Source organism: Chionomys nivalis, chromosome 1, assembly GCF_950005125.1.
Source record: "Chionomys nivalis chromosome 1, mChiNiv1.1, whole genome shotgun sequence".
Classification (NCBI taxonomy): Eukaryota; Metazoa; Chordata; class Mammalia; order Rodentia; family Cricetidae; genus Chionomys; species Chionomys nivalis.
The window spans coordinates 20,977,124-21,004,633 of NC_080086.1; the positions used below are offsets into that span (position 1 = coordinate 20,977,124).

Below are 27,510 nucleotides of genomic sequence, written 5' to 3' on the forward strand. Positions count from 1 at the left end.
AAACCTGTGGCTTTGATGGCTGGATCCAGCCCATTCCTTTGGCTTTCCAGCCTCATGGCGGAGGTACTGGCTGTAGCCATGTTTATCACCACAACTCTGTGGCATTTCAAGGTCCCTGCCAACAAGCAAACTGCAGCATTATGTCCAAAGACAACACTCAAGTCCTCTCTCTGTAGTCAGCCCTCCTGCCTCAAACAGTCAGACTTTGCCCTGGCAGGACAGACCAGAATGCCAGCATTTTAAAACAGCACAACTTTTTTTCCTGCTACTGCCAAAAACAAACAAGCATTCAGTCAACTTTTATCAATACCATTTAAGTGTTTTGTGGCAGGGCCTCTTAATAAGCTGTGGAGTTTTGCAGCTAAAGCTGAGTCAGGAAGCCTCTCTTAAATGAGAGTGCTTGCTTGCCTCTAGCAAGCAGGGCAGACCCGAGAAATTGCTGCTACCAAGAAAACATGCTTTACTCTATTCTTTCCCAAGCTTTCTCAGGCTTTCTGTGGATATAGTCATCCACACATTGGGGGCCATTCTGTTGAAAGAGCTGCTGGTTGTGTTCCTGCCGCCCCAACTCCTGGTCGCCTGGCTAGCTTATGCCCCAAAATAACAACACACAAACTGTATTCTTTTAAACACTGCTTGGCCCATTAGCTCTAGCCCTTACTGGCTAATTCTCATATCCCAATCAACCCATCTCTAATAATCTGTGTAGCATCAGTCTTACCAGGAAAGATTCAGCATGTCTGACCTGGCGGCTTGCTTCATCGTGTCTGCTCCTGAGAGGAGCTGCCCTGCATCTGCTTACTTCCTCTTCCTCCCAGCATTGTGTTCTGTTTACTCCACCCACCTATGTTCTAACCTATGAGGGCCACTCAGTTTCTTTATTTTTTAACCAATGACCTTCCTCCATCAGACACTTAAGGTCATGCTCCACCTCCTTAGTGATCAGGGAAATGCAAATTAAAACAACTTTGAGATAAATCTTACACCTGTCAGAATGGCTAAAGTCAAAAGCACCAATGATAGCCTTTGCTGGAGACATTGTGAAGTAAGGGGTACACTCATCCATTGCTGGTGGAAATGCAAACTTGTGCAACCACTTTGGAAATAAGTGTGGCAGTTTCTTAGGAAATTTGGGATCAACCTACCCCAGAATCCAGCAATACCACTCTTGGGAATATACCCAAGAGATGCCCTATCATACTACAAAAGCATTTGTTCAACTATGTTCATAGCAGCATTATTTGTCATAGCCAGAAACTGGAAACAACCTAGATGCCCCTCAATGAAAGAATGGATAAAGAAAGTGTAAACTATATATGCATTAGAGTACTACTCAGTGGTAAAAAACAATGGCATCTTGAATTTTGAATGCAAATAGATGGAAATATAAAACACTATCCTGAGTGAGGTAACCCAGACCCAAAAAGATGAATATGGTATGTACTCACTCATAAGTGGATTTTAGCCATAAATAAAGGATATTGAGCCTATAATCTGTGATCCTAGAGAAGCTAAATAAGAAGGTGAACCCAAAGAAAAACATATAATTATCCTCCTGGATATTGGAAGGAGACAAGATTGCCAGGCAAAATTTGAAAACTTGGGGGTGGGTGTGGGGTGGGGATAAGGGGAGATGGGGAGAAAAAAGTGAGAGGGGGGATGGGCAGAGCTTGGGGAAATGGGACAGCTGGGATGGAGGAAGGGTGGATATGGGAGCAGGGAAGTATATATCTTAATTAAGGGAGCCATTTTATGGTTGACCAGAGACTTGACTCTAGAGGTGTACCCAGGTGTCCATGGAGATGTCCCCAGCTAGAACATTTTAAATGCCATATTTTTCTAGTCTTTTAAAGGATCGAAGAATACCTACACATCTGAAATATATCTAGAAAACCTAACTAACATGACTACAAGTTTTCTGAAGGTTATCTATTAACCCATCTTTATTCATTATTCACTACATTTTAAATAGGCTGTACAAACACAATACTTTAATCAAGAGCAGAAATGTGCATACAACAAAATTGCCCTTAAATTTGTATCAATAATCCAAGATCCATACCAATGCAAAGTATGCATCTCAATAGCATATTCCCCTTTAAATGTTAAAAAACATTTATAAGCAATATTTGGGAATTTGGGCAGAGTTTTTTCTAAACTGCTTCCTGCTTTTGTTGGACAAAGTATTAAAAATGGGGTACTGAACTGAACAGAGAATTCTCAAGAGAAGAAGTTCAAATGGCCAAAAGATAAAAATTGATGCATAAGTTTCTCTGGGATTGGAGGTGGAAATCTCTCCACATATACCCAGGAGTGGCATAATTGGCTCACATGGTAGTTCTATTTTTACTTTCTTTGAGGAACCTCCATAAAGGTTATATCAATTTGTATTCCAACCAGAAGTATCCCCATTTTTCCATATGGTTCTAACATCCATTATAGTATTTCCTCATTATAGCCACTCTGATTGACTCTAACAAGCCCCAGCATATGTTTATATCTATTTAATACATGTGTGATAGAATTACAGAAAGACTTCAATCAAAGTTTTGATATCAATAAAACATTTTGACCATACCATGGTTTACGTGCCAGCATTTTTCTATAGTAAAATCCAGATGGCTTTGAAGTTTCCTTTCTTCTGTCAAGAAAGAAGGAGGATATGAATGAGCATTATGGGAAAGAAAACTGTAGGATTCCAGGAATCAGAAAAAGAGGGATGTGTGGTCATCAGTATACTTTAGGCTGATGACCTAGAAATTATTTTCTCATAGTATATCGTGTCTGTAGTCCAAGCAGTCAGGAGGTATAGCCAGCAGGATTGCTACAAGGTCCAGACAAGTGAAGTCCATACAATGAGATTTAGCCCATGCAGGGGGACATAGCAAGATTCTTTCTCAAGAAGTAGAGGATGAGAAGGAGAAGATGAAAAACATTTTGGCTCTGGATTGGGGATCCTTGTACTAGAAAGGATCTCCTCGTGATCAGTCATGAAAGTACAGTCCAAGCACCACCGAGATTCACATGGCTAGCCAAAGGAACCAGATATGAAAATGTTTTTATTTCTTTCTTATATTTCATGGCATTATCTTCATTTTATTGACAGCAGTCATTGAACACTGTGGACCTTGCTACGCTATCTGTCCAAGTGACTGGATTGGATTTGGAAGTAAATGTTTTTTACTTTTCTGAATAAATGAGAAACTGGACATTCAGCCAAACCTCCTGCACAGCACTAGAGGCCCAACTAGCTCGATTTGACAGTTTGAAAAATCTGGTAATAAAATAGAAATTGGATTGTCGTTTGTTCTGTTGAATATGTATTACTATGAGTTAGGGAGTTTAAAGCTGAAACATGAGGAAGGATCCTATCCCAGGTATATGGGGTGTTTGTGTAGCACATTAGTGTGTGACATTTTTCAATTTTATTGGTTCTCGTTAGAGGGAAGAGACAATCCAGAGTCATGCTGTCATGTAGTGCTTGTAATAAAACACACAAGGCCAGATATGCAATTTACTGAGATACCTTATGGTCATGTAAGTTTTCCTCTAAGCATTCACATGTTGCATTCATACTGAACATGGCATCTATTTAAAATTGCAAGGACATTCTTAAATGGAGACTTTCCCAGTCATAATGTGATGGGTGATCAGCAATGTATTTTGGATTATAAATATAAATTGCATCCACTAAGAACTGAGCATTATTATGGCTCGAAAATAGATGATATTCAGCTGATATCCATGGAGGGGCTATAGAGCAAAGAGACACATAGTAAAACCTGCCTAACTAGACATATAATCTCCTGTAATACATTGTTGTAATAAGAGCGGCAGGGCTGTGTCTCCGGCACCCAGCCGCCCACATGGCTAGCTTATGCCCCCAAATAATTACACGGAAACTGTATTCTTTTAAACACTGCCTGGCCCATTAGTTCCAGCCTCTTGGCTAGCTCTTACATATTGATCTAGCCCATTTCTAATATTCTGTGTAGCACAACGAGCTGGCTTACCAGGAAAGATCTTAACCTGCGTCTGTCTGGAGTGGGAGAATCATGGCGACTCACTGACTCGGCTTTTCTCCCAGCATCCTGTTCTGTTTATTCCACCCACCTAAGGGTTGGCCTATCAAATGGGCCTAGGCAGTTTCTTTATTAATTAACCAATGAAAGCAACAGATTAATACAAGACCCACCTCCATCAATACATGCTAATCATGAAAATCTTTACTGAAGCTTGCAGGTATTGTGTACTTAATGTGGCAACTGTCAATAACAAAAAGACTAGACTCAGCAAGGGACTTTCTCAGCCACAAAGGAATGGAGATGACATCAATGTACTTTGGATTATGGATATAAAACATATACAGTGAGAACTGAAGGCTCTTATTACTCCAAAGCAACTGATCCTCAGTGCATACTGCTGCCATTCTGAAAGAAGGCTGTCAGTTGGAGAGACTCAGTGGTCATATAAAACTGAGAGACACATGTAGTATTTTCCATGTTTTATGACAGAATTTTCTGAAGAGATACTGGAAGTCAGCATCTGTAAGAGTTACAGTGGTTTTGTAGTTCATGCTTTGTGCCACCAACTGCACTGGGAGAGCCGGCAGCATTGACAGTTCAATGCAGAGAACTGGTGTAGAGGGTAAAGGAATAGGGGTGACATTCACATTCAGGAGTCAGGACACGGGATTTCAGACATGTTTCAGTTTCTTTTGGCAGATCCAACGGTTGTCTGCAGAACAGCTGTCAGAAAATACTTCTGTCTGTGAAATGGCTGCACAGCTGTTTTCTTTGTCCTTGCCAGTGACTCTTAATCTGGAAAGCAAAGAACATCTGCTACTAGTGTTTAGGATTTTCTTGCAATTATCAAATCAGTCATGTTTTTGTTGCGGGAGATCCTTCTGCTCCTCCAGCCAATAGCCGCTGAGATACCGGCCCATTGGTGCGTGGTCTCTCTCCCTTTAAAACAGCGGCCACTTTCCTCCTCACTCTCACTTCCTGCTCCACTTCCGGCGACTAGACTCCCTTCCTGATTGCACAGAGGGCTGTTGTCTGGGACGGTGATCTGTAAGTTTTTTCCCCTTTAAATAAATAACCATTATATTAATCATAATTCCAAACTAGGGTGGGATTGTTTGTGACTTACACCTTCATCTGGCGCCCAACGTGTGATTTTAGGACCCCTCCTTCCCTCGCTCGGCTGCCTGCCACCAGTTCGGCCATGGCCTGTGCCTTGCGGCCTGTGCCTTGTGCGTGGAGCCAGCAGTTCAACATAAATCATCACGCAGTGGCGTTTCTTGCTGCAGTTCTTTATATTTTCCCTTTAGACACCTCAGATTGACTTCAAGTCCCCACGCAGCCTATCGTTTGCCTCCCCAAGTGGATTTAAACTCCACAGGCCCGCGTAGTCTCTGCCCACATGGTTTGCTCTTTTCTGAGTCATTTTCAAATCTCCCTTGCAAGCGCAGCGCTTGAGTGGCAGGAAACAGAGCATGCGGTTGCCGGTTGCCGAAAGCTGTAACCCCTCGGGGTGACTCTGTCACGTGGAGGCATACACAGTTTCTGGGTTACTCTTCTTTACCCCTGGATTCTGGGTTTATGGTTCCGTGTACAGAATTGATTTAATTATATTTACTTTGTTGAGCAACTTGCATTTCCCAGTTTTTAACAAATACTAGGCAGACACTGAAACAGGACCCCATTTTCATTGCGACTTGGCAACAGTGCCACCTACTGGATAACAGGTAATATGGCAGTTTTCATTTCCAACACGAATTTTACTGTTTTGGTTACCAAAACAATGGGATATATCATGCAAGGTTTATATGACTATGGGGATAATTTAATTTACTGGTTACTAGGTTTTAGTATTCTTTTGCATATTCTATCATTTAGGAAGAATATGGCACTCCTAAGAACCATACAATCTTTACTAGAAACTCATGCAGGTCAGGAGATTCAGGATTCCAAAGCTTTGGAATCACAGGTGCAAAATGGGGACCAAAAAATTGATACCTCAGTGAAATCACTAGAAACACATGCAGGTCAGGAGATTCAGGATTTAAGAGAGGCAATAATAAAAAGACTTGAAATGATTGAAGAAATTATTGGAGCTGGTGAACAGAGTAAGAAGGCACAAGGACAGGATACAATGCCACCACCAGCTATTAGAACTGGCTTACCTAGGGTTTTAGTGATACCCTGTAATTCATTCTGAAAAAGCATCAACTTCTAAAGGCTCAAAGGGAGTCAGAGAAGCTAGATGGATGCCAATAGCAATGAATGATCTAAAAGAAATTAAGCAAGCTATTGTTACTTTTGGCTTGCACTCTGCATATGTTAAGGAAATGATAAGGACTTGGGCTTCTAATGCTAGAGCTACCCCCCACGATTTCCATCAGTTAGTGTCTGCAGTTTTAGATAATGGAACTTTCTTGATGTTTGGAATCTATTTTAGAGAAGAATCCAAACATATGGAATAGCAAGGAAGAGCAAAAGGTGTGGAGGTTTCCCAAGATCAAATTCTTGGTGCAGGAGAATATGCTGATCAACAGGTCTAAGTTCTTTACAATGATGAAGTACTGTGTCTATGTCACCAAGCAGCTTTAAATGCCTGGAATAGGCTACAAGATCCAGCAAAGAGGGTTGAATCATATACCAGAATTAGGCAGGGACAGAGAGAACCCTTTATTGACTTTTTGCAAAGATTAATTAAGGCTCTGGACATAGGGGTAAGAAACCCAGAAGATAGACAAATACTTCTTAAATCTCTAGCTTTTGAGAATGCAAACACAGAATGCAAAAAGATAATTGGGCCTTTAAAATTTAGAGGTACCAACAGCCCTACCTTTAAAATGGCTAACTGAGAAGCCAATATGGATCAAACAGTGGTCTCTAGCTGAAGATAAATTACAGGCATTGGAACAGCTGGTGCAAGAGCAACTAGATGCTCACCATATTGAAGAATCAACCAGCCCTTGGAATTCTCCTAAGTTTGTTGTAAAAAAGAAATCCAGTAAATGGAGAATGGTGACAGATTTAAGAGCTGTCAACAAGGAAATTCAACCTATGGGCCCACTACAATCTGGAATTCCTTTGCCTTCTCTATTACCAAAAGGATGGCCTATTATAGTTATTGATTTGAAAGATTGTTTTTTCACTATACCGTTACAAGAAAATGATAGAGAAAAATTTGCCTTCACAGTGCCTACTTATAATAATTCTCAGCCTAATAGGAGAAATCAATGGACTATCCTTCCACAGGATATGCTCAATAGTACTACTTTGTGCCAATATTTTGTAAGTAAGCCATTGCAAATAATTCGTAAACAATTCCCCAAGTCCATAATTTATCATTACATTGATGACATCTTGTTATCTGATTCAAATAAAAGTACTTTAGAAAGGATGTTTGAAGAAGTAAAGAAAGTCTTGCCTAGGTGGGGATTACAAATTGCCCCTGAAAAGATTCAAAGAGGAAATTCTATTAATTACCTAGGTTACAGAATAGGGTTAGAGAAAATTAAAACTCAGAAGGCACAAATTAGGAGAGACCGGTTAAAGACTCTTAATGACTTCCAAAGATTGTTAGGAGAAATTGCCAGTCTACGACCAGCTGTTGGGATAACACCTGATCTAATAGTTCATTTAAACAAAACCTTAGATGGTGATAAAGATTTGAATAGTTCAAGAAAACTGACAGCTGAAGCAGAAAAGGAACTGACAATGATTGAGGAAAAATTACAGGAGGCACATGTGGATAAGGTGAACCCAAATCTTAGCTACATCCTAGTCATATTGCCTTTCAGAATTTCTCCTACGGGGATTCTAATGCAGAGGGAAGATATTATTTTAGAGTGGATACTTATACGCAATAAACCAAGTAAAAAATTAAAAACTTATGTGGAAAAAGTCTCTGAATTAATTATAAAAGGTAAGCTGAGACTTCGTCAACTAGCAGGTATAGACCCAGCAGAAACTATAGTGCCTTTTACTACTGAAGAAATAAAAAAGTTATGGGAAGACAATGAACCGTGGCAAAGAGCTTGTGCTAATTTTTTGGGAGAAATTAATAGCAACTATCCCAAAAGTGGTAGACATAACCTCATAAAGAGAACTTCTTGGATTCTTCCTAGAATTGTACGTGATGCTCCAATAACTCGAGCCCATACGTTCTATACTGATGCAAATAAATCAGGGAAAGCAGGTTATAAGTCAGATGAATTGAGTAAGGTGAAACAAAGCCCTTATAATTCTGTCCAGAAGGCAGAATTATGTGCCATTCTTATGGTGCTAAGGGATTTTAAAGAACCTCTTAATATAGTTACAGATTCACAATATACAGAAAAGAGTTATCTTGCATATTGAAACTGCTGAATTCATACCAGATGACACAGAGTTGACTTCATTGTTTATCCAGGTACAAGACATAATCAGGAACAGGCTATCTCCGATATACATAACACACATCCGGTCCCATACAGGTCTGCCTGGTCCTCTAGCACAAGGCAATGCTGAGATTGATCAATTATTGATTGGAAGCGTGTTGCAGGACTCAGAATTTCATAAGAAGTATCATGTCAATAGTAAAGGCCTAAAGAAAGAATTTTCCATTACATGGCAACAAGCTAAAGACATTATAAAGAGATGTCCTACTTGTTCTTTCTATAATCAAACACCGTTGCCTGCAGGGAGTAACCCAAAGGGTACTAAAAGAAATGAAATCTGGCAGATGGATGTGTTCCACTTTATGGAATTTGGTAAATTAAAATATGTACACCACACCATAGACATGTATTCAGGATTTCAATGGGCTACTGCCCTGTGTTCCAAAAAGGCTGATTCAGTAATCACACATTTATTGGAAGTTATGGCCATCATGGATATACCTGCACAAACAAAGACAGATAATGGTCCAGCATATGTATCTAAGAAAATGAAATGCTTTTTTGATTATTATAATATAAAACATATTACAGGTATAGCAAATAATCCCACAGGTCAGGCAGTTATAGAAATATCAAATCATACTATAAAGGACATGCTGAACAAACAGAAAGGGACCGAAAATATCCCCAGAAATAGATTACATAATGCTTTATTAACCTTGAATTTTCTTAATGCTAATGAGAAAGGAACGACAGCAGCAGAAAGACATTGAATAATGGAAAAGTCTGCTGAACTAAATCAACCGATTTATTTCAAAGATGTGCTGACCTCTCAATGGAAGCCAGGAGATGTGCTACGTTGGGGAAGGGGTTTTGCTCTTGTTTCCACAGGAGAAGAAAAATTGTGGATACCATCAAAATTAATAAAGGTTCGATTTGAAGAGGAGAAACCTCTTGGAAAGGAGAAATGACAACTCATCCACTATGATGATATTCATACAGGTGGTAAGAAAAACATATAGAATGGGGGCAGGGTTCTGTTCTTATCTCCACAGGAAAACACTCATCTTTGAAAAATTCAAGGGACCCTGGATGTTTGGATACTGACAGATGGAAAAATACCTGCCCAATAGGAACTATCAAGAAAACTGAATAGGTTGTTGATGGAGGAAGGTCATTTGTCAATAAACAAACTGCCTTGGCCCATTTGATAGGCTACCCCTTAGGTGGGTGGAGTAGACAGAATAGAATGCTGGGAGGAAGAGGAAGTGAGCTCAGATGCAAGGCAGCTCCTCTCAGAGACAGATGCCATGCTCTCCTCTCCAGAGCAGATGCAATGAAGCTCCGACCCAGGATGGACGTAGGCTAGAATCTTCCCGGTAAGCGCTCCTTGGGGTGCTACACACATGAATAGAAATGGGCCAAGCAGTGTTTAAAAGAATACAGTTTGTGTGTCATTATTTTGGGGCATAAGCTAGCCAGGCAGCCATGAGCCGGGCTGTGGGAAGAGGCCCGCAGCTCCCTACTACAGATGGCGCCCACGTGGATAACTGCATCCACAGAAAGCCTGAGAAAGCTTGGGAAAGAATAGAGTAAAGCGTGTTTTCTTGGTAGCAGCAATTTCTCGGGTCTGCTCTGCTTGCTAGAGGCAAGCAAGCGCTCTCATCTAAGAGAGGCTTCCTGACTCAGCTTCAGCTGCAGAACCCTGCAGCTCATTAAGAGGTCCTGCCACGAAACATTTAAAAGGTATTGATAAAAGCTGACTGCATACTTGTTTGTTTTCAGACATAGCAGGAAAAAAGTTGTGCTGTTTTAAAACTCTGGCATTCTGGTCCATCCTGCCAGGGCAAACTCTGACTGTTTGAGGCAGGAGGGCCAACTACAGAGAGAGGACTTGAGTGTTGTCTATGGATATAGTATTGCAGCTTGTTTGCTGGCAAGGACCTTGAAACGCCACAGAGTTGTGGTGGTAAACATGTCTACAGCCGGTACCTCCGCCATGAGGCTGGAAAGCTAAGGAATGGCCTGGATTTAGCTGGCAAAGCCACGGCTTTAGTCCTACCCATATTGCTCAGTAATTTCAAGGCTCGTGTGGTCAGAAAAAGAGAGATATACAGTAAAAGAAAGATTCAAAGTCAAAGAAAATGTTTAAATGATTTACAGTGTGTTTAAAAATATATGCAGGCTGAAAGATAAAGTTCTTAAAAGTAAAAAAACAAAAATAAGGAAGTAGTTGGGTGTGGTAGTACACACCTTTAATCCCAACACTTGGGAGGCAGACGAAGATTGACCTCTGTGACTTCAAGGTGTGGTAGCACACGCCTTCAATCCCAATGCCTGGGAGGCAGAGACAGATCTCTGAGAGTTCAAGGACAGCCTGGTCTAAAGAGTTATTCCAGGACAAAGATATACAGAAAATATAAAACAAAAGTAAAAATAAACAAAATAGAGTTAAAATAAAGCCGCACAAAGATGGAAAGTACACAGAAAATCTTGATACTGTATGCTATTATGCTCTCTTTGAATTGTTTGAATGCTGAGGAAAGAGCAACATCTGCTAAAAGATATTTGTTTATAAATGCTGCTGAACTAATCCAAGATAGATATTTTCAAAATACCTTGACTTCAGAATTTGGATCTAAGGATATGATACTTTGGAAAAGAGTTTCTTCTTTTGTTTTCACAGAAGATGAGACACTGTGGATTGCTTCTTTGATCACGATATGGTATGATAGACCACGCCCTCCTGAAGGGTTGCTGTGAACACCCTTAAAAAATTGCTTCGCTCAACTGCCAACTGAGATGAACCTAGCAGACAGGTTATCCCATAAAAGACCCGAATAACAGCGCCCCCATTCAGCAGGAAGCAGTTTGGAGAGAAAAAACTGCGCCCATGTTCCCATATATTGTTTATAAATGTTCTTTTACATTTAAAGGGGGAGATGATATAGATGTGAATAATTTGCATTGATATGAATCTTGGTTTACTGATATTAATGTAAGGTCAATTTTATTATATGTATATGTATTTCTGATATTGATTAAGGTATTGTGATTGTGTAGTTCACTTAAAAATGTAATGTCTATAGGTTGTTAATGGATAATTATCAATAATAGTCAAGTTTGTAGTCATGTTAGTTAGATTTTCTAGATGTGCATGCATATATTTCAGATAGGCATTCATTATATCTTTCAAAGGCTAGAGAATATGGTATTTTAAATGTTTTAATAACTTAGGGTTTTTCATGACAATGAGACACTCTGCTCCTGGCAGCACCAATCTACTTCAAGAAGAAGATGGGCATCGAAGAGGATCCTTATGGAGTTTGATAGCCATTTGGGCAAGAAACTGCTCTTGCCTGGACTATTTTATAAACTGGACATAAAGAACCCGCAGAGAGAGGACTGCTGAACTTGCCTAAAGGTGAGATGATCTTTCGGGGTTCCTGATTCATGAAAGAGTCTGCGAGACATTCTGCAGGACACAGCAGATAGTGACTGAACTGCCTTTAAATTTCCTGCTTCATGGAAACGTCTCTGGATACTATGGACCTTTAGGCCGAAGATGGATGCCCCAACGGTACAGAGGAACTTTGGGTGACTGTCCAGGCAGTGAGATGTCTCTGTCATTTCTAGAGTTTAGAAGTTGCTTACTTTTTGTTTGCTTAGGTAATATTGTATTCTTCTGGAGTCTTTGATGGAGTTGAATAATAGATAGATAGTTATAGTTATAGTTTTCCTTAGTTATGATAAAGATAAAATAGATGTAAATATTGTAATTTTTACTTGATAACTGTTTTGTTATATGTAATTTTGCTATGTTAAAGTTAAAGCCTTCCTTTTTTTTTTTGTTTAAACAGAAAAAAGGGAAATGATGGAGGAAGGTCATTTGTCAATAAACAAACTGCCTTGGCCCATTTGATAGGCTACCCCTTAGGTGGGTGGAGTAGACAGAATAGAATGCTGGGAGGAAGAGGAAGTGAGCTCAGATGCAAGGCAGCTCCTCTCAGAGACAGATGCCATGCTCTCCTCTCCAGAGCAGATGCAATGAAGCTCCGACCCAGGATGGACGTAGGCTAGAATCTTCCCGGTAAGCGCTCCTTGGGGTGCTACACACATGAATAGAAATGGGCCAAGCAGTGTTTAAAAGAATACAGTTTGTGTGTCATTATTTTGGGGCATAAGCTAGCCAGGCAGCCATGAGCTGGGCTGTGGGAAGAGGCCCGCAGCTCCCTACTACAGGTTGTGTAAGTAAAATATATTAAACCATATTTCTAAATTTATAGAGCTGGTTTTGAAGTTGGACTCTGGCTCAGTCCCTCTCCAATTCCAAGCCTGTTGGTAAGAGAAACCCCAGAGTTTCTGGAGTTTCTGTCTCATGTCAAGAGCCATGATATGGGACAGAAAGAAATATGAGTTTAGAAAACATCTTTGCTTTTCTTCATATCTATCATATTTTTCATTAAATATATCTATCATGCCTTTCATTGAATATATATATATATATATGTCTATGTATGTCTATATGATTAATGTTTAAGTTTTTCACAATGAACAATGAGTTTTTCCTGAAGTGACATTTCGGTTTCCAGGAAGAAGATGGGGCCCCACAACAACAACTCCACCTGGTTGATATGACGTCATGATACTGATAGCGCTACTACAAGACCTGTTTTGGGTACCAGCTGCACAAGACAGTTCCAACTTGGTTAGCTGAAATGATGCACATCTTATACGACATTCTGGCCAGACCTGCACAAAATACTCACAGACTATTTGCAATTTTAAAAGATATTCATCTTGAAATTTAACCATCATTTTACTTTCACAGGATCCCCCAGAAAGAACGTCGCCCCCATGACAGCTGGAAGTAAGTCTAGAGGACAACGTCCCCTCTCCCAGTAAAGTTTGCCCTTGGGTTTAAGGACATCATTTAGGGGTTGATTATAATTGGTATACAGTTGAGTGTTGGGGGAGGAATTTTATAAGCTCAGGGATCATTTGAAAAAAAAAAAGAGGGATAATGGGATGATGGGATAATAGATTGGTACTTGTTGGTACTTGTGAGTTATTGTTTTGAGACAAATATATTGGTATCGATTCTTATATATTGATACAAAGTTAAATTATATTGACTATTGTATGCATGCATGTTTCTACCTCTGTTTAAAACATTTTTATGTATTGACAAATATTGTATTGATATATATATTGTATATATTTACCATATTGCAGTGTACATTTCTACCTCTGATTAAGATACGTATATATTGTTTGTGTATTGATATATATTTACCATACTGCAATGTGTATTTGAACATTGTTTATATTTGGAGGTCATTGTCCTCATTTGTTTCACAGTCGTTTATTGTCTTAGTCTTTAAGTTAGATAGGTATTGAGAATATATAGATCAATAGTATTCTAAGTTTGTCATTTATAATTAGACTAATCAGGTTCTTTAGATACATAGATATTATACTCAGTATAGATAGATAATCTTCAACCTCTTCAAAGAGCTGTAGAAAATGGCCTTTAATCTAACTCAGAGTTTTGTGGTAGTGAGACACAATTGCTCCTGGCAATACCACTCTATTCCCGAGAGAATGTTGAGCACCAAAGACACTTCACCTGGAGCCTTTTTTCTTGGCTGAACTGGCCTTCGGGCAAAGAAATGCCCATACCTCAACCACTGACAGAAATACAGAGTATCTGTGAATGGAAAAAACAGGACTGTCATATCCTGCCAATACAGAATAAGATAGTTTTGACAAGTTTCTTGCCTTTGAAAATGGTATGTCAGTTATGTTAGGCCTTAGCCAAAGTTGGTTGCTTCAACGCTGCAAACGTGACCTTGGGTGATTGCCCAGGTAGCTAGTTGTCTCTGTGATTTGCTGCATCTTTTGGAAGTTGTTTGATTGCACTTCCTAATTATTCAGGTAACATTTTTTCCCTTCTCAGATCTTCAATGGGGTTGAAGACTATATAAATGTAGTTACTTTCCACTCATGACTTGGCCAAGCTATTTGTTATACAAGACCTAAGCTAGTTAGAATAGGATATTTGTACTCATTGTATATAATTTCATAGTAGGTTTAGAACTCTCTTACTTAAACAAAAGGGGGAGGGGTTGCGGGAGGTCCTTCCGCTCCTCCTGCCAATAGCCGCTGAGATACCAGCCCATTGGGGCGTGGTCTCTCTCCCTTTAAAAAAGCGGCCACTTTCCTCCTCGCTCTCTCTTACTTCCAGCTCTGCTTCCAGCAACTAGACTCCATTCCTGATTGTGCAGAGGGCTATTGTCTGGGACGGTGATCTGTAAGTTTTTTCCTCTTTAAATAAATAACCATTATATTAGTCATAATTCCAAACTAGCATGGGATTATTTGTGACTTATGCCTTCAATTTTTGGACACATAATGATGCTGCAGATTACATAGTGCTTAAGCATAGTAAACACGCTGTACAAATATTATAGATACATATAATCATTAAAGATGTCACTGAGAGAAGCCTCTAGAATTTTCAGTTGTACCCTCATTAAAGACAAATTAATCCATAAGAATATTTATCAGGATGTATGAAGAGGAGAAGGTTTTATTCCTAGTTCTACTATTAATATGTCATGTGATCAGGCAAAAGACATCTTCATTTTGTTGAGATTTAGTTTTCTTAAATATATAGTGATGTGGGATTCCACTCTGTATGCTGTGAATAACACTGGTTAATAAAGAAATTGTCTTGGGCCTGCACAAGTAGTAGAAGTAAGTGGGGAAAACTAAACTGAATTCTGGGAAAAAGAAGCAGGAGTTAGAGAGAATCCATGTAGCCAGGTCAGAGACAGACAGACAAACAGAACATTCTTCAGTAAGCCACTGCCACATGACTATACACAGATTAATGGAGATGGGTTAAATTAATATGTAACACTAACCAATAAGAAGCTAGATTGAATGGGCCAAGCAGTGATTTAATAAATACAGTTTCTCTGTGATTATTTTGGTGCTGAGCAGCCAGGAAATGAACAAGCAGCCTCCTTACAACAATATAGTCTATAAGAAACTGCTGCTTAGGGAAAGTATTGAGGTATACATGAATATAATAATAGTTACACAGTAGGTACTTAGTAAATGTATTCAACATGAAGAGTGAACACAGTGGATCTACAGAATTGGATACAGAGAAAATAAGAGCCTCTGCTCATGTGTAACAGAATCTGGTTCCTTCCCTCCTCATCCCAGAGATGTTGGGTCTTTGCTCTAGCACAACACTAGTCCCACACCCAGGATTTGAGGGATCATTGCAGGTGGGAAGAAGACAAGAAGTCAGCACTAATACATTCAGTTTCTCAGTGATGACAAGGAGTTGCTGAGTTCAAGAGCAGCCTGTCTCAGATGGAGGATGTCACTCAGCAGACAGTAGGCAGGACTCCCACACAGCTGACTTTTTTTTTGTCTTTCTTCATGGTGCCCAGCCAGACTTACAGTGAAAGCTCTAACCTTATCTTCTTTGATTCCATAAGTAATCCTACTTGCTAAATTTTTACTTTCCTCTTGTTTTCCTAACTTGAAAACAAGGGCCCAGGATGTTAGAATAAATACTTACTTCATGGATTGTGAAAGAGAGTTCAGGAAGGGAGGGAGAATGGAAGGGTCAAAGTTTGTGTAGAAGTGAGAGGAAAATTGTGGGGGAACCCATTTTCCACCTTGTTTCCACCACTGTCCCGTGTGCTCCAGGCTCACTGGCCCAGGCATTTCTGGGTAACTCTCCTGTCTCCACCTCCCATCTCTCTGCAGGAGTGCTATGATCAGACGTGGACTTCTATGTCTGACTTTTTATATGAGTTCTGTGGACTGAACTGTGATATTTACACAGGTAGAACTTTTACCCGGAGCCATTTTCTCAGTCTAGTTGAAACGAAAACCAGTATAACTGACACTCTTTCTATTGTAGCCTGACATCTTCCAAATTTACCTGCTCACTGCCATATAATCAGAGCATCCTTTTATCAAAGAGTGAAATCACACAGCAGGTGAGCTAAATAATCTGCCTGACATGGATATCTTCACTTATCATCACATTTTCACTATGAATAAAAAATGTAAGCATTTTACATCGTAGCACAATTATACATAAATAATTAGCACACATAAGAAGAAAGAAAGAAAAATTAATCCTTACTATGTGTAAAATAATTTTTAAACATCAATGTCTATACTGAATCTGCCTAGAGAAAGTAACTTCATGACACACTATGGTGCAACTTTGTTATCACAGTTCTAAAGTACCGCTTAAGGATTGCTGTGTATAGGTAGAAAAATGACATAGTGCCTAAGTGTGCTTACTGTTCTTGCAGAGGACCTAGGTTCAAGTTCTAGCACACATATGGCAGCTCACAACCATCTGCAACTCCAAGAAATCTACTTCCTTTTTCTGACTACTGTAAACTCCTGCATGTATATGCTATACATCCATACATACACTCAAGAACACACACAGAAAATAAAATAAATGTTTTTAAATTTCTAAGAAAGTTTGTGTGTGAAAAAAGAAAGAAAAGAAGAAAATCTATATGTTCCCCCCCAAACATTTAAAACTATTTTATCTCTAACAGTAAGAAGTTAGTCTACTTTCTGTTTTTTAAAATTTCATTGTAATTAAATATACACATATTATTATAAAGGGTTGCTAGCTACTTGTACATGAAACTTTGCAACTAATTCTGAAATTGTCTTTTCAGTCTGTTTCAAAAATCTCAAGAATTTTACACTAAATTAAAATTACAAAACTCAATTTTCAGTAAAAATGAGGATGAATTGAATATTTAAATTACCTCATTTAGTACTTACAGATCAGGATTTAAAGTAGAACCATTTGTCCACTTCCAGATCTGCTCCACTTGTATATATTTTAGTCCAATAAAAAACTGATGTCCTTCTCTCTTTGAGAAATCCTGGAAGTATCTCTATAACCAAAACATAGTGGAAGACTTAATCTCCAATCTATTGATTCATGACACACTTTCTTCTACCAACCTTCTAAAACACTGTTACTCCTGTTTGAAGCCCATCCTAGCTTCCCACTGGCATAATTCTCTCCTCTGTATATATTTCTACTTTTAATTGATTTATTCCATTATTTTTATTACTTTAAAGAAATACCAATCCAAATTCCCACTTCCTCCCCTCCTCCCCCTCCCCTCCCACTCCCTCCATACTCTCTCCTTCCTATCCCCCTCCAATCTTAAGAGAGGGCAAGGCACCCTGCCCTTTGGAAAGTCCAACGCCCTCCCCACTACATCTTGTTTAAAGTCCAAGTCTTCACTTCCTCAACGTAGACCATTGGTTAAAATCCAGACATGTCGACAAAGCTTCAACAAATTGTTATGTTCTAAACTGAGCAATGTTATTATCAGTTTACCAGTTCTTCTTGATCTTCAATGAGCAGCAGAGTGGCTCCTCTCACAGAGCAATCAGCTAGACCTTCAGACCAAGGTCTGGAAATTTGAGAAATAAATAAGCATTTATGCTGATACGGCTGCCAATCTTTCAGGCAGGTTGGAATGGCTGATCTCCCTAGAGTAAGAAAGAAGATGTTTATTTCTGCCCTGTTTCTGCTGCACCATAATCAACTCCACACAGGAGTTGTTTCATTTAGCAAATGTTGGAACAAGGTTAATGCTGTCATATATCAATGAATCATAACTAATGACAAAGGATTAGTTTTATGTTTCATTTCTACTAATTTACTTCAGACAAAGTAAACTGTCTAACATTTTCACTAAAATAATCAACTGTTTCACTTTTTAACTTGATATTTGCCTATTAAGATTCTGTGAGCCAGCAACCTGAGGAAGCATGGCCAGGCGTATAAGAGCATAAATGTCAACGTCACACAGTTTCAGTGCAGTTTCCAGTACCAACACTTACAAACCCTGTGTCTCCCTGCAAGTTCCTAATGGTTTTATGTTCTTCTCAGACGTAAAAGGTGATGATACAGCATCTTCATTGAAGGCTGTTTTGAACTTCAACTGAGTTAACTCACATTTTCTGTTAAAAATCACCTCTTATTATCAGGAAATTCAAGCCACATAATTACTTGTTGGTTCAGCCATAATCTCTTGGGCAGCCATGCCACTTTTTTCTATTGGTGCTTTTCTCACTAAGAATCCCACTAGGAAATAAGGAGGCATACAGAGAGGATTAAATGCTGAAATAAATGATGGAATGAGTGTGCTCTTTTTTTTCGTGCTTTCTTTTTGTGGGGGAGTTGAGAGAGGTTTCTTTGTGTCACAGCACTGACTGTGCTGGAACTCTCTATGTAGACCAGGCTGACCTCAGACTCATAGGAATCCACCTGTCTCTGTCTCCAGAGTGCTGGGATTAGAGGCGTGTGTTATCACACATAGCTTGTTTTATTTCTTTTTTCAAGCCACACAATTACCTTTTGGTTCATCCATGACCTCTTGAGCAGACACACTGCATTTTTCTATTGGTGGTTTTTGCACTAAGACTCGCACTATCAAATAACAAAACACATACAGAGAATTAAATGCTGAAACAAATGGTGGAATCAGTATTCTAGTTCTTACTTCAAGAAATCAAGTTATTTCATCTGAACATCTGACTGATACAATATTAGCAAACTGGATTGAGGGACAAGTTTTTGGATGGGATATATAAACAAGAAACATACAGAACACATGGATTTGAACAGATGTTCTGATTGACAAGTCAATCTGTGGGCATTGCTGGAACTCTCAGATTGCCCATAGTCACTTCTGAGCCGCTCATCCTTAATCACACCCATTCCAAAGAAGGTGTAGCAGGAATGTAATAAGTTAAATATGGGGGCCTTTTAGCTTTCTTTGTTGCTATATTTTTGTCATAACTGTGACTTTTATGTTTTATAGTTCTAGATGTACATATGTCATAGCCCATAACTGTTCTCAAAAAATTAATAAGCATGGAAGAAATGTGAGACTTCCACAGAGGACACAGGATTTTGTCCTATATTATTAGATATCATTAACCTTTCCCTAGGCTCAAGGAGGCCAGGTGCCATAAATAGGACAAATGTTTATGGGGGGGAAATTAAGAAACAAAAGTTCTTGCCTTACTTACCTAAGACACTGAGTCCAGTCAGGCTCAAGACAAGGAGGATCAGCCCAGCACAGCCGAGTTTCAGAGCCAACCGATGCCAGTGTGGGCATCGACAGGTTTCTAAGAAGTGCAAAGAATACACTTGTTAAATCTAAATGAGGACATCTGGGATAAAAGTTGGAGGTGGTTTTATCACTACACAAGACCTCCCTTAACTACAGGATCCTTTCCAACATTCCTAGTGAACTGAATGTAACTGGAGATAGTACTATACTATATGTGTGTATACACACACACACACAGAGAGAGAGAGAGAGAGAGAGAGAGAGAGAGAGAGAGAGAGAGAGAGAGAGAGCCCAAACTACACCTGGTGACTATAACTTTCACAATTTGGTGTATGACAGTAAAACATTTTTTCCACAAAGTGCAGTACTTGTCACTATCACCTTTTATTTAGAGGAATGCATTATGGCTTCTATTTAGAATACTGTACTGTTGATGTCTCTACCTTTTCAATTTGGATCCATCACTGAGTGAGTGAGTGACACTGGGACACAAGCAGTGATGTAAAGTGAGTCACTTCTTGACCTAGATGCTGTGAGATCTCATCATTGTTTCTCTGGGCAGTGTCCAACTTAAAACATTGAGTTACTTATTCATAGAATTTTATAGTCAGCAGATTAAAACCACTGCTAGATACAACTAACAGAAACAACAGACACTGAAATGGCAAATACGGAATACTATGATATTACATGACATACACTGTGTCTATAGCAGATAAGGGTACTGTGCTGTAACATGACATACACTGTGTCTATAGCAGGTAAGGGGTACTGTGCTGTAACATGACATACACTGTGTCTATAGCAGGTAAGGGGTACTGTGCTGTAACATGACATACACTGTGTCTATAGCAGGTAAGGGGTACTGTGCTGTAACATGACATACATTGTGTCTATAACAGAAAAAGGGTTCTGTGCTGTAACATGACATACAGTGTGCCTATAGCAGATAAGGGGTATAACTCAGAGGTAACATTGTGGGAGTCTATGTGACCATCATGGTCAGTACTTTGATCTGCAGTAGGCAAGAAAGTAGTTTGGGTCAAAATGACTAAGTAGCCAGTGTTGGTTCAAACCTTATGAGTTTGATTCAAGTAGTTTATTTTAGCCATTTCAAAATACAGCACAATTTGGTAAAGGTATTTTCTAGTGATTACTTACTCATCCCATCAGTACAATAAAGTTTAAGATGTGACTACATCAAAACTCTTTGTAAAGAACACATAACACCTTCCATAAAGATAGTTCTTTACCTTGGCTACAAGTCTTATCCTTGGTAAAGATCGGTTCTATAGTCTAAAAAAATTCACCATTAAGGATCTTTGAGAGGATTCTGTATGGTCTAGGCCACAAAAATTATCAGAGTATTAACTACATCTAAAGCCAGCTTTCCAAGTAGATAACAAAAACATTTTAACATTTCTGGTTCCGCTAATGCTTATATGTGAACACAGGACCTCCAAGCCTCTTACTTAACATGACATATACTTTGTCTACCACAATGCACTTCCTAAACACCATGTTAGATATCTCTGCTTACCTTGGTGATTGAACCAACAATGGACATCTTATGCTTATTAGACAATGAAATGTATTATTTTTTTGTGATATTGTCATCATACCACAGTTTTGTGAATTTAACTTCCTGCTAGACATCTTTAAAAACGTGAGTTAGATATGAAAAACAAGGAGAGTTTTGTTTATAAAGGTAATAAGGAGAAACACTAGCTGGCAATTACACCTCTAATTTAATCATAATCCCCTTTTTGTTTGCATTTAGTTTCTAAGAGTTCCATGTGTTTCTGTTTTATTAATGGCTTTATAGATTTAATTGTTAGAAACAAATACTGTACCATTCTGAGAGAAGCTTTCCTATCACAACTTTGGCTTGGTTTGTTTCTCAGATTGGGTCTCCTGTAGTTTAGGCTAAACCCAAACTCCCTCTGGGGTTAAGAATAAACTTGAACTCCTGATGTCACTGTCTCTGTTTCTCAAGTACTAGAATTACAGTTATACCCTACATGCATGGGTAGGGATTCCTAATTTTGACAGCTTCAAATTTATTTCTATGTTGTTAGTTTTCTAAATATTTCTAAATATTTAGAAATTTCTAAATATTTCTTGATATAATTTATGACATGCTCTGAGTCACATGTCAAAATTTGAAACCAGATTGTTAAAATGTTCTTTTATTCTAATTGTGAAGTTCAAAATTGCCTATGTATTTATTTCTATTTATTCTAATTTTTACCTTATCTTTTGTGGCTAAATTGTATAATTAATACTGCAGAAAATAATAGTTATCTCAGGATTTTAGATCAGTTTTAGAATGATGATGAACAATCATTAAGGAAACTAAAACATTTTGAAATGTTTTTTTAGGAAAAAACAAAAAAGAAATGGAGCAGAAGAGGATAAAGATGAATAGGAGGGATATGAGGAGGAGGCAGAGGAAGATGAAGACAAAGATGAGGATACGGAGAAAGAGAAGAAGAAGAAGAAGAAAGAAGAAAGAAGAAGAAGAAGAAGAAGAAGAAGAAGAAGAAGAAGAAGAAGAAGAAGAAGAAGAAGAAGAAGAAGAAGAAGAAGAAGAAGAAAGGTAGAAAGTAGAAATGTTCCCAGGAGATAGAAGATGGCTCCCCTAAGCCTTAAGAACAATCCATACCAGAAGACCGAGTAGTTCACTGCTGACTAGAACTTTGCATGTATAACAATCTACTGAACATTGTACAGACTTTTCCAAATAATATTATCTAGACAAATACTTATAACAACTATTTGCATGGCATTGAGATCATCTTAAAAATTGTTGGTAATCTGGAGATTATCTAAAGCACATAGGAATATGCACGTAGGTACTGTGAAAATAGCATATTTTATAAAAGAGACTTATGTGCAGAGGTTTTGTTCAAACTGGTAATATGTAGAATAATAATCACAATGAGGATAGACAATTTTTTTAGTCTCTTGATTCTGGATCATGAATAGTATTGAGGAAATCTTGTCTTTCTCAGCCTTCACTTTCTAACATCCATTTCAACAAGCCCTTTCCCAACCATTTACTAGGCTTGAACACATGGAAAAGAAAAGCATGCTCCTCCTATCATGCTGGCTCACTGGAATCCTCCCAGCAGTGTCAAAGGTTCGTTTCCCCTGATTCTGATGTGAAGATGATAATGAAACAGATTTGATGGCTCTAAGATGTTTTCCTGACTTTTAATTTTTATAATTTATTAGGTCTTAACCAATAAATTTTGGTTTCTAAAAATATTGTTATAATCACTTAGTTTTCACAATATAGGAAGAATGTTAGGTAAAAACCTTGCAATTTCATTGCTGTCAGTAAGTTCTGTTGGTCACAGAATGCACTACTATCTCGGGACAGTTTTAGTCACACTTTCTACATCAGTTTCTAGTCCCTTTTACCCAAGTCTTGTGCATTTCTTTCACTTCAATTACTAAGCTCTCTTGGCAGAGGTGAGTGCTGCTTTGCCCAATGCTGACTGTTAGGGATGTTTCTGACTCAACCTGTTGTGTTCTGTACCAGGATCGGGAATAAGCAAGGTATTCCAGGAAGTGTCTGCCATGTTTCTAAAAACATTTTTCTGTTCATATGTGCAAATTATTATTTAACTAGCATATTTAAAGTGAGGCTGAATAGGAGAAACATTGTTTATGATTCATGAACTCCTTGAATAATATCTCTCTGATGTTGTGGTTATCTGACACATAGGTGTGAGTGTGTGTGTGTGTGTTTGAGTGTTTCAAGGTATGCTGTGTGTGTATGTATGTGTACATGTGTCCGTGTGTGCCTGCATGTGTGTACATACCACACTAGGTACAGAGTTTAGAAAGCAACTTTCAAGAGGCGATTCTCAGTCTCCAAACATATCGTGAATTGAAGTTCGGTTGTCAGGTTTGTACAACTAGTACTTTTACATGATAAGGCATCTCACCATCTCAAAGCAATAATTTAAAACTATAAGATAACAGAAGAGGATTAACTCTAAAAGATATTCAAGTACCAAAAGGAGAAATAAAGCCACTTACCTGAAGGAAGAGATGGAGGTGATGCATTCCTAATCCCCCAAATCCTGGATAATTTTAAGTTATTGTAAACCATTGATTCATCCATTACAAGTTTGGAGATGTGACACTGACTAGTGAATGAGAGAGGACAAACTCAGAGCTCTGTGAGGCCAAATGAACAAAAGGAAATTCGCTGTGAACACTCTCCTGTCTGTGTCCACACCCACCCACACTTGTAGCTGAGGATTCCTTCCACAGTTACAAACCCCAGTGTCCATTATGTTCACACAATTTACTCATTCTTATATTTCAAACAGAAGATACAACACAAGGCATGCATGTTGAGAAAATTCTGGCAAAGCAAAAGGCTTTTATTTCTTAATTGTCTTTATTAATTGTCTTAATGTCTTTATTTCTTAAATCATCTGTTATCCTTTATTCCCTCATAGCAAAGGTCATGGCAAATAAAATGAACCGCTCAATCATAAATTCATATTTAAGGGATTCCCCCCACCAAATTTCCAGGAATTATGATATAATATATTCTGTGACTTTTTTGTTAAAATAAAAATTAATGCATCAAATCCAAGGTTATATTAGACACAAGCTTAAGTTCAAAAATCTTCCTAAAATATCCATGTCATGAATGAAGTTGTAACATGGGGAAATGAGGACAAGAATGAGGTGATTAGATATAGATAGATGTAGATATATATAGATATAGATACATACATACTATATACTTACATAGATGATAGATAAATGATGATAGATAGATGATAGATAGATAGATAGATAGATAGATAGATAGATAGATAGATAGATAGATAGATAGATGATAGAGTAGATAGAGTAGATAGATGACAGATGACATAGAGATATAGATTTAGATATACTGGCACAATAGGAAAAGCAATTAGGAGAGAACCACACATGTCTTTCAGCATTGCCCTGAAAGTTCATGCAGATGTAGGAATATTCACCAGAGTTAATTACTTTATCCATCAGAGCTACAGAGAGTGTAGTGCTTAGGTCTATGGGATATGCTAACTCCTCCAAAAACTTACAGATACAGAGCCTCAGAGAGAGACTACAAGTCAGACATTTTCACAAAACAAATAAAGTGGAAAAAGAAAAGCAAGAATTTCCTTAAAATCACTTTCTGTGATCAGAATGGAATTGTACCAGGTGCTCACAGTTACATGGCAGTGGCAGACGTCTGTTGACTGTGAGTTCCAGAGGACATGAGGTGTGTACGCACAGCATTGAGAGAACACTCATTTCGAACACTGCTCATGATAACAAAGAGAGGGGAAGCCTGTGTGAGGGTCTCACAGCACACTTAAGACTCAGTGAAACCAAGCAGGGCAATGGTGGTACCCGCCTTTAATTCCAGCACTCGGAAGGCAGAGGCAGGTGAATCTTGTGAGTTCAAGAACAGCCAGGTCTACAAGAGATTGTTTCAGGACAGTTCCAAAGCTACAGAGAAACCCTGTCTCAACAAAAAAAAAAAAAAAAGAAAAGAAAAAAAAAAAAGACTCAGTGAAATCTCCTCAGCTGCAAATCTTTGTTGACAGTCATTTCACTCAATATCAGACACGGGGTTCTGCCTCACTCTCCATCTAAACCTAAGGTCTCAACAAGTATACAAGACACTCCAGAACTGTCCATCTTAAGTCATTCTATATATTTCTAGAAAAAAATGAAATCTAGCATATAGAAATTTCAGTGAATATCTTATAAGGATCTCAAAAATGTATTATCCTTAGGAATCACCTGGAAATTTGTTAACAATTGTTGTATTCCTACAGCATGAACTCCTTCTTCTGTCAAGATAGTGTAGCCTTACACAGGGAATGTGTGAATGTATAAACATTTCATGTAGTAACTTCAATCATGGAGTACACTTGAATAAGCAATCCTGCAGCCAATGAAAGCTGTGGGGATGAATAGGAAATATCAATAGAGTGAAGAGAAGCCTGGTGCTTTAAGCAGAAGATTCAAATGATACTGTGAGGACACTGAACTTTAGCTGCAACGTCTGAAGTCATCTGTGACTACTAGGAATCCACAATAGCTCTGCTAAAAAGGGCAGATTTGAGGTGAGATAGTTTCAGATAAAGATGCTTACAAATGCCTCTATACCAGGAAGCATGGTCTAACTATAAAAATCAACCAGAGATAAGTCATTTGTCTACATTAATGTGAAACAAACTGAACACTTGCTGATTATAGAGTATCAGAAACAACAACTACTGCACAGTTATGTAGCCATCACCCTACAGATACAAAAATATACTCTACTGAGAATATAATTCTGGAGAATTTACCTGTGCTAGTGATGTACTTTAATCACCTGATTGCCAGAATGATATTTTACCGCACGACATAGATCAGAATTCAAAATTACCTTTATCTTGTCACAATCATATTTATGAAGAAAGAGAAGAAAAACAGAAAACATAAGAAAGTGATTACAATATGGTGTTACATACACAAAATGTGACATTAAGTATAAATAAGTCAAATGGCAAATGATCATAAGTAGCCCTTTGTTTCAGAGTGTAGCAATAGGGGAAATAATACCTAGTGTCACAAAAAGAAATAAAGACAAGTATTCAAAGATAAGCCTATTATGATATAAAACCATTCTGGTTAATAGTGGGAGATGGGATATGTAGAAAAAAGAGCAAAATGTAAGAAATAGTACTTATTAATGTGAACACTAATGTGGTAAAGTAAGAATTTCATTCAGGAAGGCGAAAATATGAGCCTGAAAGTGAAAAGTGTGAGGTAAAATCATGTGCTTCAGGCTTAAAATACAAAGTAATGATAACGAGCAAAATGGCTCACCTGCTTCTTCCCAGAGGAGACTAGCTGGGAAGCTGCAGTCCCAGGTCATTTTAAAACCAAGGAGATACATTACAGAATGGAAGGTAAGCAATTGCTGCAGCTCTCATGCCTATTCCTGAAGAAGATCTGGTCAGAAACCTCACACACTGTTGAGAACAGACCTACCCAAGGCTTTCTAAAAGGCCTTGATTAAAGGACAATTGAGATACAGTTCTGTGTCCCGCCCAAGGTTGAACTAGGCAAGGCCACTATGGAGCTGTGGCCAGACCTCAAATGAGTTAAAGTTTCAGTTCATAAGAACTAGGGATTCTCTCCATAAAAGACTGAAGTTACTAGACCCAAGACTACCTTGTGCTTGTTCTCATGTGCTTTTCAGATTCTTCATGTTGTCTTTCTGTGTTACTGCTTGGATGGCTTCCTGCTGACTTCCCATTTTGTGAAAGCTTTCTTCTGATTCTGTCAAATTTCTCCTCTGGAAATAGAGTATGAGATACCATAGTTCTTAATAAATATGCTTGGCATAAGTCATTGCTCCTGCAAGACCTATTCTACCTTCTTTATCTCAGATCCCCAGGACCTTTGATCTTAGGGTCTATCCCTGAAGTGTGACCTGTTTGTCATGGTCACCACAGGAGGGTACCTTCTTTTCAAAGAAAGAAAACAATGGGCATGAATGAAATGTTCTGGTCTGTCCATGCCTACCTGAGAACTGTTTCTCTCTTGCCATATTTGGATTTCATAAATTCATTTCCCCAGTTAGAGCCCACAGATAATAGAGGAAAGCAGCATTTTTGAGGCATAGGTCATAGGCAAACAGTACAGAGAAAGACAAAAAAACAGTTTTGAGAAACACAGCAAGCTCAAACTGATGAAAATTATCCTCAGATGAAGAGCCCATGCAAGACTAAGAGAGGTGACTGGATTTTCGTATGCTCAATCACAGAACAAAATTAAGTAGCAAAAACCATCCAACCAATGAAAGGTAAAGAATACATCTTAAACTAAATAATCACAGATGTATAATTTCCATAGGACATAATTTTATTTCTGTGTTTGCATGTTTTATGGTATGTA

At 38.4% G+C, this 27,510-nt stretch overlaps 1 protein-coding gene across 1 annotated transcript; it reads right to left on the bottom strand.

Moving 5' to 3' along the window:
* Nucleotides 1-4,696: 4,696 nt before the first annotated feature.
* On the bottom strand, nucleotides 4,697-23,689 carry LOC130882005 (killer cell lectin-like receptor subfamily B member 1F). The gene is made up of 6 exons (XM_057781881.1): nucleotides 23,605-23,689; nucleotides 19,511-19,609; nucleotides 18,831-18,905; nucleotides 17,808-17,962; nucleotides 17,237-17,352; nucleotides 4,697-4,820 (listed from the first exon to the last, which is right to left on the bottom strand). Exons 1-6 carry the CDS (start codon nucleotides 23,687-23,689, stop codon nucleotides 4,697-4,699), a joined length of 654 nt encoding a protein of 217 aa, XP_057637864.1.
* Nucleotides 23,690-27,510: the final 3,821 nt, after the last annotated feature.

Coding starts and splice junctions, on each gene's coding strand:
- LOC130882005 (XM_057781881.1), bottom strand. CDS start 23,689: ATGGATGAATCAATGGTTTACAATAACTTAAAATTATCCAGGATTTGG. Junction 18,906..19,510: donor GACTGGACTCAGTGTCTTAG/GTAAGTAAGGCA, acceptor GTTATTTGATAG/TGCGAGTCTTAGTGCAAAAA. Junction 17,963..18,830: donor GGTCATGGATGAACCAAAAG/GTAATTGTGTGG, acceptor TTCTTACTCTAG/GGAGATCAGCCATTCCAACC.